Source organism: Rhyacophila brunnea, unplaced genomic scaffold (assembly GCF_057557595.1).
Source record: "Rhyacophila brunnea isolate RB1 unplaced genomic scaffold, BYU_Rbru_1.0 scaffold_9, whole genome shotgun sequence".
Taxonomy (NCBI): domain Eukaryota; kingdom Metazoa; phylum Arthropoda; class Insecta; order Trichoptera; family Rhyacophilidae; genus Rhyacophila; species Rhyacophila brunnea.
The window spans coordinates 24791710-24804715 of NW_028233361.1; the positions used below are offsets into that span (position 1 = coordinate 24791710).

Sequence of the window (13006 nt, forward strand, 5' to 3'; positions counted from 1 at the left end):
AACAAATAATCCAGTATATAGGCTATTTTCAAAATGTGTTTGCCGCTGTATCCAGGATAACCGACTTGTACCCTAACTTTAATTACATACATACTATTGTACTATATTTGGGCCATCAAACGTTCATTCCTGTCTACGGCCTTAAAATTATTATCTACGTGCCTATATAACTGTATGCCGTCCTGTCAAAAAGTGGAGGTTGATAATTTAGTATGTAGAAAATAGAAGTTATTATTAGTCTCCGTAAAATATAGGGTAAACAATTCAGTGAATGAACACATAAGAGGTGAATTTGAAAATAAATTAAATTAAAAACGATTAAATGAACTAAGAAAATTATAACAATAGGTAGGTACAATAAATTGTGTATAACCGTGGTATTACTAATTTTATGCCGTGATGCTTTGATAGTTGAACTTTTCATAATATTTGGATCACTATTTAGTTGCTCATTTATCTGCTACATCATAAAGTCGTAAATATTGTTTTTTTTATGAAGCAATCATAAATACAAAAAATTAAGATCTACTTTTCAATCATAGTAGATGCCTAGGAATATGGTATAGGTGTTGATAATTTTTAATTATTTATTCGAGATCTTCAGGGAATTACAAAAGTCCACACCTAGAAACCACTGGGCCAATAAGGTTTCTTTTTATATGTCCAAATCCATTTCACTTACACATTTATAGGTAAAATAAATAAAACTATCTTTTATTTTATCTTGCACTGTTCTTTAAAATCGACATTAGATTTTTTCAAAGAAATAACGTTCTGTCTTTTTCTCAGTGGTGCACTTACTTCAAATTCTAAATTTTTTTCTTACGTTTTACAATTTTTTTTTTAATTTGTCACTTATTTTGTCCTTGGGTTTGCTTATCAAGATTTGTTCGCATGTTTATTTACGTTTTTTCTTACCTCCAACTTCTTTTTTATTCAATTCGTTGCGTGTCTTACTTTATTCTTATCTCAGATATAGTTAGTTAGTTAATACAAACCGTCCACTCTGTGGAGGCCCATATGAACCCATTAGGATCGGACATGGTTGAAACGAAATGAATTGGGATGTCTATATAATATCGACTATATTGTCATAATTATAACTACAGTCGAACTCGGTTATTACAATCTCGGACATAGCGAGATCTCGGATGTAATGAGGAAACAATCGTTGACATTTGGTATATGATTTTCTCAAAACATTTTTATTCACTGTTATAACGAGATACTTATCGGATATACCGAGCTAAAATACTGGTAATGTGTTGATCGTTTAAAGACATTTCGACCCTAAGCAATAAAATCCGATCGGACAGGATGCCGCCGGGGACAGATTACGTTTATGACACTAGTTAAGTGTCTAATTGTTGTTTTCGCCGACAATAAAAATACCTATTCTCTGATATAACGAGTACCGCTTATAACGAGCAAATTCAGCCGGTCCAACCTTCCTAGTAATAACCAAGTACAACTGTATATTCCTTATTTTGTTTAATAATAATTCGAATGGCATTTGTTTTGCTATTCATTTAATATCATTCTTTTATTCCACCTCTAGTAGAAATTCGATGTAATTGTCAATTGTACAAGATTAAACTCAATCTTATAAACATTTGTACGTAAATGTTCATTTACTACTATAAATGAATTTTACTGTAGAAAAATATTTATATTAATTCGTATTGACAACGTAAAAAAATCTGGTTCATTAACTGGACAGGATACCCTTTTATTGCCACTGTAAAAAAAACTACGGTAAACAAAATGTAAAAATCATAAACACTTTAAATCAAATCAAATATACATGTTAGAATTGTAAATATTTTATGGGGTGAATATTAATTGTAAATATTTTTACATAGGTAAGTAAATATATAATAAATTTAAATGCATTTTTATCAAGCTTATGATTTTTAATATGTGGCGACACACAATATTTTATTTTACATTTTATTGCCATCTGGTTGCGATCGACGAAAGTTTTTAGTAACACATTTTTAGAAATTCATGGTAGATGCCTGTATATGCCTTTAGATGGCGTTGAAGTCACATTTGATCGTAAATTGAGGCAAAGAATTCGCCTTAAGCCCTGCATACCCAAACCAAATCAATAATAAAGATTCTTTTATCTATAAAATATCTAAAATTATGTATGGTTTAAATTGCATAATTTCAAATATTTTATAGATAAATGAGTATTTTTTGATTATTACATACTATGGCTTGGATTAGACAAGGTTAAATTGAATTTTTAAAAATAACAAAACACTAACTACACATTGTATGTAGTCTTGGTTCAATGAAAACAAATATGTTTGACGTTAGTTATTTAAAGTTTAGTGTGTACTATTTATGTTAGATCTGAACAACCTACCTACACCCTTCGCCACTGCATTATGGTTATAGAATAGGGCTCATTATTGTGGATGGTGTATTTTCAGTAATTGTCTTAAATTATGACTACCATGTAATTAGAGTTGGGTTTCGGGAATTTCCCAATGGGAATTCTCGAGAAATTTTCGAGATTTCCCATCCCGAATCTCGAGAATTGAAATTTTTAACATTTTGGGAAATCCTGGATCTCGAGAATCTTTTCTCGGGATTCGGGATTTCTTTATTATCAAATATTAATTGAAAAACGATTTTCTATATGAAAAAAGTGGACATATAACACAAATCGTTCAAAGACTGATTGGGGCATTTAACACAATTAAGCCAACGTCCACTCAAAATGAACACAATTTTTGCAACATCACGGAATTTTGTGTCTCAAAGCTTAAGTATGCGATTGTCAGACGCTGCGATTGACAGTCTGTGTTTTTTGAAATTCCATTTTAATAAGTAATATTTTCAATTATATTTGTTTTCCTACTTCTATTTTGTTTGTCTTTTTATTTAGTATTTTAAGTAGTTATTAAGTAGTAGTTATTTAGTTATTTTTTTGGAATTTGTCTGTTTTTACACTGATTTTAGGATTTTTACAGGTTTTTTTTAAATTTCGAGAATTCTTTTCTGGAAATCCCGAATCTCGAGAATTGAAAATTTCATCATTTCGGGAAATCCCGAATCTCGAGATTGAGATTTTCTTAACTCTATATGTAATTTTAATTTTATAGTGTTGAAGGAGTGCAACCAACGTTAAGTCTTCTCACATCTGATGGAGCTATCTTGGCTGACGATGACCCTGTCAGTTTAATCATAGGACAGACAGAACTTCAAGCATCTATCACTAGTTGGAATCTACCCCCACTAGGAGATCGCTACATAGAGTGCTGTGTTCAATTTGAAACAGGTATACATGCAATTATTCGTGTTCAGAAATTGATACGTTACGATATCCTAGTTCTATAGAGAAACAACTCAAATTATTAAGGTTTTAAGTTAATAATGCCGTTCAAAGTAGAAGGGTCTTTTCTTTATAATTCAACAAAAAAACCCTTTCTGGGATTAATCATTAATTCAATTATAAACAGGAATGTGTGCTGATTATATGTTAAACTGTAAAATTTCGTTGTGCATTGTAAATAAAAAATAAACACATTTACTTAAAAAAATCGAAGATTTAATATTGAAATGAAAACTTTTGCAAAATTTTCAAACACCATTATTTTAGAACAAGGTATTTTGATTTGTTTCCCTATATCTATAGAGATATAATATAGAGAAGTGTGTTTACTCCAACTCATAATGCAGGAAAAGGTAGAGGGCAGCAGAAGCTTACGTAGAAAGAGATTCTCTTGGCTAGCCGATACGATTGGCCCAGGATAAGGAGTTGTACTGCAGGTCGGTCGCCAAATTTTGATAGATGACAGCACCAAAAGAAGTAGAATCTATGATTGTCTTGAAAGGTCTCGCGACCTTTCAAACCATTCAAGGACCTAAAATATTTGAAACAAATTTAACTACACTCAAAAAATGTGATGTGGAGAAGAGAGCATGTTTCTGTATTGGCAGAAGAAATTAATTAGAGATATTTTATTAATCATGTTGAACAGGCATTTCCATTCTTGTGGTTTTAATACAAGGTTTTTGTTAATTCTATATTTTTCCAGTTTGTCAAACTTTAGAATAATTTGAATGATAACTGAAGTTAAATATGAAAACAACGATTAATTCTCAACTCTCATAGTAGATTAAGCTCATATAAATCTTATATTATAATATTAAATAAATAATATAAGAATAAAATAATATGCCATTTATCTCTTTTTGCCACCTTTCCCACTCTGTCGTGACGTCAGAGCCATGAATTAATTATGTCTGTCATGAATTTAGTTATTGTTAGATTAATCTGAAGATGAGTTTTTAGCCTGAAACAGTTATCAAAATCAATAATTAACTTTAAGAACTGTAGAATGAACAAAAACTTTTTTAAAAACTATTGGTAGGTATTGTAATTATTTTGTATTTTTTTTGTTACAGAAGTAGATAACCATTTACGCGATATGTTAGAATCCAGCCAGGCGACCCATTCACTGTCTTTGGCAAACCTTAGCCTAAGTGCCACTGAAACAAAGCCAGTATTTAAAGCGTTAAAACATCAAACGAATCTTACAAGCTTAATCCTCCCGAATAACTGTCTTGGGAGTGACGGAATCAAAAATTTATCGCTTTGTTTGCCATCACTGAACCAAATAAAATGCATCAACTTAAGTGGCAATTGTATTGACGCCGAAGGAATCAATTATTTTGTCAACATGTTTGAAAAATCGGTTTCCCATAGAAACAATCTTCTCGAACTTGATTTTAGTTTTAATCCTTTGGGAGAGATAGGCTTTTGCCATTTATTGAGATTGACCAGACATGTGAGGTTAAAATCCCTCAATGTAAAGTCGTGTGATATTGTCAAACAGACATTTGAGTTATTGAAAATGGAATTCGATTATCTTGAAACTTTGGATTTGAGTTTCAATGATTTGCACGATACTGTTTTGAAGAATATATTTTATTCGTTAAATCCAAGTGCAGTCACAAATTTGATGTTAGAAGGATTGAAGATAAACTGTGATAGTATTGCCAATTTTCTTGGTAATGATTCCAATACGAGATTGAAGAAAATATCATTATCAAGATGTAATCTTACAGACTCGGACATCACCGAAATACTGAGGTAAATTGAACCACTAATAATGTTATTAATTTAAATTTCTCAAATAAGTTAGCTATAATTGATTCATCAACTATCTCTTTCTGTACTTTGAATAGTTTCATGCTTAAGCAGTGACACGATTAACCTGAGTAATGGCACGGACGAGTTAACTCGCCAAAGCATGTATGTCGTGTCAGGCCACGGACGAGTTAACTTGCGAGTTCTTGTAAACGTCATAACTTCTGAGTGAACTGTTTGTGTATATTTTCTAAACAATATTTATCATTTTAGTGTGAAAATATTCACGATAAACTCGGAAACATGTTGATTTAGTAAATTTTCACAAATATTTATCATTCTGTTCCTATTTCATATTTTTTAAGGGATTTATTTTATTCCAAAAATAGCTGGCCTACAAGTGTCCACCTAGTAAAAATTGGCTGGCAGTGTTAAGGTTAAAATGAGGCTTCTATTCCCAAATACATTTGTTTGGTAAACAACATTTTTGTAATTCAATCGTAAATTTTAGTTTCTTGATTGAAAAATGTTAGTTTCTTTTTCTATCGTATAATATGTATAGTTAGGACTATACATAGTACATAATAGTGGCAAAGGGTAGAGCTAGGCTGTTAAGATCCGTCATAAATAGTGCACATTAAGGGGGGACATGCTCGTCGAAGGTCAAAATTGAGTTTTTATTGTATTTTCAAACCATGATCCTGGACACTCCTTAAACGTTGTAGATAATCTATTTATATAATTTTGAAGCCTTATTATCCTTTATAGTTATTTTAAACATTTGATGACTGCATGAAGTATTTTTGTTACATAAAATAGTATTCTTTTAAACCTCTCGCTCTAATGTTTTAGAATATAGTCATATTTCGGTACAGAACTGTGCAGTGGTGTTAAGATTTTTTACATTTATTAATTTTTAAACGCATTTATAAAACCATTAGTATAATTTATTACGAAATAATTTTTGTAAAATATTCACGATAAAAAATTATTTTGATAATCTCTGTGATCCCAAATTTGACAAGAATTAGGCATTTTATTATTCAAAAAATCGGCAAGATTAACACATTTGAAGATAATTCTAAAGACATTTATTATAAGCTATGTTTTTGACCATTTAAGTGTGATAAAAACCTTATGAATAATGATTGCTTTATAATAATTATTGACCTAAGAATAAGGTAGTGTTTTTTTGAAATACGCCATTTCTTTTGTCATTCCCTAGTGGTTAAGCTACAACATACGGCCGTAGCCATAAAATGACAAACTATAATTAAAGTAGGGAGTAAAATTATGTTAACGCGCGTGTTTGAACATGTACCTAACCGATTTTATTTTTATTTTTTTTTAAACGGTACATGTTCAAACACGCGCGTCAATATCATTTTACTCTTTACTTCAATTATAGTTTGTCAATTTATGGCTACGGCCGTATGTTGTAGCTTAACCACTGGGGAATGACAAAAGAAATGGCGTATTTCAAAAAAACACTACCTTATTCTTAGGTCAATAATTATTATAAAGCAATCATTATTCATAAGATGTTTATCACACTTGAATGGTCAAAGACATAGCTTATAATAAATATCTTTAGAATCATCTTGAAATGTGATAATCTTGTCGATTTTTGAATAATAAAATGCCTAATTCTTGTCAAATTTGGGATCACAGAGATTATCAATATAATTTTTTATCGTGAATATTTTACATAAATTATCTCGTAATAAATTATGCTAATGGTTTTATAAATGCGTTTAAAAATTAATAAATGTAAAAAATCTTAACACCACTGCACAGTTATGTACCGAAATATGACTATATTCTAAAACATTAGAGCGAGAGGCTTAAAAGAATACTATTTTATGTAACAAAAATACTTCATGCAGTCATCAAATGTTTAAAATAACTATAAAGGATAATAAGGCTTTAAAAGTATATAAATAGATCATCTACAACGTTTAAGGAGTGTCCAGGATCATGGTTTGAATATACAATAAAAACTCAATTTTGACCTTCGACGAGCATGTCCCCCCTTAAACTTTGTTAGTCATACGTATTTGTTTTTATTGAACTAAGACTACAATTTACATATTTTGGTGTTGGTTAGTTTTTAAAAATCAATTAAACCCTATCTAAACCAAACCACAATAGTTTTGGTATATATTGGGTGATAATTTTGCACACTTTTTCATTCATACTTATTTGTTTTCGTTGGATTAAGAATACATATTACACATATTGTTGGTTTATTTTTTTAAAATTCATTAAGCCCTGCCTAAACTAAACTATAGTAGATAAAAATATTATTCTATTTATAAAATATCCAAAGTTATGTATGACTGATTGCATAATTTTAAAGATTTTATAGATAGACAAACATTTTTTTACTATTATCATTATGGCTTGGTTTACACAGGTATTAATTGAATTTTAAAAACTAACCAACACCATCTGTAAATTGCAGTGGCAAAGGGTGACTTTTGAAAAGAGGTGGACTGTGGAGATCAAAGAAAAAGAGCACACTTGTCAAGTATACTCACGGGAAATAAAACGATAATACGATATTACTACTGATGAATAGGTACACACTAATGTCAACGTCACAGTCTAAATCGATGAAATTTTAATAGCTCACTAACGATATAGAATTGAGCAACGAATATAAATTATGTATTTCCTAACCTATACAAAACATATCAACAGCTCAAAATGACAAACAACTAAACAAAAAAATTATCTACATATGTTAGTCTATGACTGAATTAACTGATAAATAATAATCACAAGATAAAATTATTAATTATTTTTAAAAATATTCTATCTTTATATGACGTGATTGAACCCATAGAAATTATTTTTTTTAATAATTATCACATTATTAATTATTATTTGAATAAAGCGGCAGTCCTCGACACTAAATATATCCAGAGATAAGCTTTGCCTTATAAGCTTGTAGATTCGTATGAACAAAACCAGACTACCCCAATGTCCTTGACAACCAGTTCATACAATAAGCTCGCCAAAATCTCGAGTGAATAGAGGCCCTGCTTTGTCACTTATTTTTTATTTATTCTAAATTATTCTGACTAAAGATGGCTCTCATTTATATTTTTTAAATATTAATTAATTATTCTGACGATATATTCATTTGGTCCCGCACATTTTTTTATTTATTTAAATTTAAATACTTTCTATCTATTTTTCTTAGAAGGTAGGTTTTTAAATAATCGCCTACTATGGAGCCTTCGCCACTGGTAAATTTTAGTCTTATTTCAATGAGATCAAATACATATCACTGATAAAGTTTAGTGTGTACTATTTATGGTGGATGTTAACAGCCTACCTCCGCTCTTCGCCACTGATTCATAATAATTATTATATCCATTTACGTTAGCCGATCAACCCCAAATTGCAATAAATATACGGAAATAAAATTGGACATTGTGGCATTTTTTTGTATCATTTCAATTTATCGTATATCGTATCGTAGACATTGGATTTAAAAAAAATCATAATATTTTTCAGCGAGTTTCGGAACTTATGAATCTTTTATCATGTATTGCCTATAAGCATGTATTTTACTTAGAGGTGATAAAAGATAAATGATGCGTGATGTCATTATTTACAATAATAAATAAGCAATTTAATTATTATTAATAAATATAAACATTAAGTATTAATAGTAACTTACGATATAAAAGAAGAAGAAAGGTTACTGTAATTTTATATATAATTATTAAATATAAACATGGATTAATTACCTACTTAATCTAATTTCCTATATCATTAAGTCTGAAATTATTTATTGATACGTAGTAGTATTAAAAATCTATTATTTTTTATTAGTAATGAATGAATATACAAATGTTGCAACAAATGTCTTAATTGATTATTTATGCTAATAGAAATATCACATAATTTTTCGTGTTTTCTCTGATTTCCACGAATTCTAAATTTGAAAATATACTGACATGTCAAATAAAGTATAATCGGTTTGCGAAAGAAAACAAATGACAAACAGACCCCTATTATTTTGACAGATAAATGCCTATGTCGTGTTTTCAGATTGTATTTTCGTAGTAATTAGTGAGGAAAAATGCATTTATTTCTTGTTTAAACTTACACGTACACCTATTTAAATAGTTTTGTAGAATAATAATTTTGATTTAAGGTATATCGATTATGTAGAAAGTATTAAATGACATTATAATATTAATTTGTGGTAGTCGCACAGAAAGACACGAAAAAGTATGGTGATGGATAGAATATGCATTTTTTAAAAGTGATATTATCTGTGATTATGTAAGTAATAGAAATATTGTGGTCGATTCAAATTGAAGTAAGTTTGGGACTCCAAAAAACAAAGTGAAACTTCCAAATAATAAACAAACTTGCGTTTAAATGAGAAATTAATGCGTTTTCCTAAATGTCTTAGGGTAATAATATAAGTAGATTCCTGCCAAGTAAATGCAAATTGAATAATTAGTACATTTCGGTAAGTTTTATCTATAAAATTGAATCTCCTGTTCATTTCTACATTATTTGAAGGTGGGTTTGAATCCCGCATCTGCAAATTCACATTGTGTTTTTTTTTTTGATGTAGAGTAAAGACTTAGTAAATTGTTTATATAACCTATAAATTTTCAGTTAAGGGTTAATATTATGCTGTATCAAATTTCTTAGAGCTCGAATATAATGCAAATGCTTTTACAGAAAAACATATTAGCTAAAAAACATTGCTTTATATTTGGGACAATACAATAATACTTATTCATCTAATTATTTTAATTCCCAATTCGTTTTGCAAAATTGCTTTCCACCAATAATTGTCAGCATTAAGTTAATATGCAAAGCTTTTATTTTGATTGATAATATGAACAAAAGAATCAGTTGTGCAGCACAATAATTATCTAGTATTTATTTTAATACCTGTTTCCCTATTAAATTGTAAATTTGTTCCAGATCGGCCATAAAATGTGAAGCGCTCAAAGAGATTGAATTGTGTTACAACGCAGGTTTGACATTCCTGTCACTGAAAAAACTTTTACAGCATACACCTTCATTCGTGAAGATCAATTTAGAAGGGTGTCAAAACATTTTTAAATATTTCCAAGAGTCAGATTTACAAAAAAGTCTCTACACGGAAAAGGAGCTGTCTGAAATTGAGTTATTGAAGCTCACCGTTGATAAAAAATTCGATAACTATGATAAGATAATTAATTTAATAACAAAACATTGGATACAACGATGGGATTGTAAATCTTCCATTAAGACTGGTCTTTATAGCGAAATTTGTTTTACCATCACTTAATATCGTTAAATTAAAATCAGTGAATTAAATAAAAATTTTGTGAAATATAAACTCTCTGTAAATATTTACCTCGTGATATGCCATATTTTTATTTATATTAATGTGAATTTTACTTTAGCTAGATTAATTACAACTATTCAGTATGAAAATGTGCACAAGTTAAATATAATATTAGTTGCATATGTGTTTACTTAATTATCCCATAACTAAATGCATGTAATTTGATTAGCAAAGGCTGAAATAAAATAAAATATAATTTACATTGTAGTATTATAAAGCTACCGGTACAATTTGGCACTTGTGTGAAAGTGTGGGCTCAAATACTGGTACACTTGTAAGTGGGGTTATTATTACAACTGGGTATATCCTACATGAGTCCCTTATCTCATATTCTGGTTATCTCAAATATGTTGGAGGATACCTTCTTCTATAGAGATGGAGCCTAAATGTATGAGTGTGAAGATCCAGTTCTGAAGACCTAGGTTAATAGTGTCAGAAAGGCATCCATTGTTTGTTGGATAGAAAAACTCGTTGTAGAAATTTTGATATAGAAACCATATACAGCTCTATCTAATAGAGAAGGGTTTCTTCAACATATCCTGGTGATGTGAATTTATGGAGGACTTCTTTTTCTATTATAAAACCTACAACGGTCAGTATAGAATTAAACATCTAGGTATGTTTACTGTACAAATTTTGATAAATATAATTTATACAAAGGATTTGTTATGATTCATTTTTAAAATAAACAAATTTTATGTGTCACTTAGTCATTTATTTATGAACAATGTTGAAAGATAATTTTTCTCAAAACCTTAGCTCTGTCACATACAAACTCGTCTCGACTGGAACATGTAAAATTTGCCGATGTGATTTTGTTGTCATTCACAATACACATGTTGTACTTAACTTAACGTACCGCTCAATGTACTTCTGCACATAGAGCATCATTGCGACATTTTAAAACATCTGCTTGTCACATGTAACAAATTTCACTCGATATTGGCCGCAGGTAGAATAGGAAAATGTCGCCTGTCCATGCAAAAAAGAGTTGCAATACTGCTGGCCATTTTGATTTATGACCGTGTCATAGTTGAGATGATTTCGTATGTGCAACCGGGACTGTGGCCTTTAATTTAGTTATGTAACAATTTGGATTGTGTAACGACTTATGTCATATATATGAAAAATAATGTTATTGCGTTTGTCGTATGAAATGAGTTACCTAATCGCAATATTAACCCCATAATGTTACAGATTTCTTATCATCTGGTCTATGTGTAATCTGGATGTTGAGTTTTTAGTATTATCAATAAAGTACTATACTAAATAGAAACTTTTTAAAACCACAAATAAATATATTTTTTATATAAACCCTACAATTCGATATTTATTTATTTTACCTTTAGAGAGAGAAACAAGCTCAATGTAAATTACCATTTCCACCCCATATGGAATACATTATCCTCTTTTACTTTGTCAGTACTACATCCCAATGTGTAATTTGACATCTTCCATTGTTTCCTGTCCCTCACCTATCTTCTCTAGTTTCCAAACTGTACTATCTTGATAAACCATTTCTTTTATTCAACGAATAATTCACAAGATATCTGAGGTGTTTTCAAGTTATGTATGTACTATTTTGTTTCAATGCTTTTCTACAAAGTCATTTCTCCTTTTTCGGGTCCGCTTCTAGGTTGCTTGCGCTGGGGTACCTACCGTATCAGGATCACCAGATCTTTGTAATTTGCAGAATCTAGCAATGGTTTGGCGTTCAAATAGACTGGAATACATTATGGACCTCAAAAGTTTGGAAGTTAGTTAAGTATACTTTCTTTTACATGTAATTAATTCGTTAAAAGGTAGGAGAATATTTATCACAAACCCATGAATGAGAAAGTCCTGCAGAAGTACGTGGCAACGCAACGCACAGGACCGAGAGAAGTGGAATCAGCTTGGAGATGCCTTCATCCAACAGTGGATAGATTCAGGCTGATGATGGCACAGACCCTGGATCTTCACACCAGATGTGATACTGTTTTGATTATCTTCATTGTTGTTTTCCATTTTGTATTATCTGAGGAATAAATTTTCCATAATATGTCATGCTAAATCAAGAATCGATTGCGTAAAAAATAGTATTATTGAAATTTGTCAGCACCTATGTGAGATAATTTTCTGAAAAGTTTATGAAGGAATAATGAGAAGGTTTCAACATCATTTGGTTTATGCATACAAAGAACAATGGCAATTTAAAATAGGTAAAATGTTTGCAGAATTGCATTTCACCTATCTCATTTAATAATCATTTCATATTCAGAGCTGCGTTTACGAATTGCTTGCTTTAAATTTAAGGTGCATACCGCATCAAGCAGGCCTGCATTCGGGTAATTTGGGCCTACAGTTTATCATAATCATACAATTATTATTAAAGAAATTTAAAAGTTTAAAGAAATCTTTAAATTTATACGTTCCTTTAATCGCTTCACTGCGGAACATTTATTTACCAATTTAAATAACATGCTAATTATATCTAATGGCCACCTAATGAGGACACAACAGCTGTGCCGTCAGCGCTGTAAGAATTA

At 30.0% G+C, this 13006-nt stretch overlaps 1 protein-coding gene across 1 annotated transcript in view; it reads left to right on the forward strand.

Moving 5' to 3' along the window:
* LOC147063424 (tonsoku-like protein) overlaps window positions 1–11798 on the forward strand; it is a 35800-nt gene extending 24002 nt beyond the window's left edge. Inside the window, exons 12-14 of the mRNA XM_085959888.1 lie at window positions 3117–3292; window positions 4423–5110; window positions 10070–11798. Coding sequence (XP_085816014.1) covers window positions 3117–3292; window positions 4423–5110; window positions 10070–10418 — 1213 coding nt within the window. The 3' untranslated portion in view covers window positions 10419–11798. The remainder of the gene's footprint in view (window positions 1–3116; window positions 3293–4422; window positions 5111–10069) is intronic.
* The last annotated feature ends 1208 nt before the right edge of the window (window positions 11799–13006 follow it).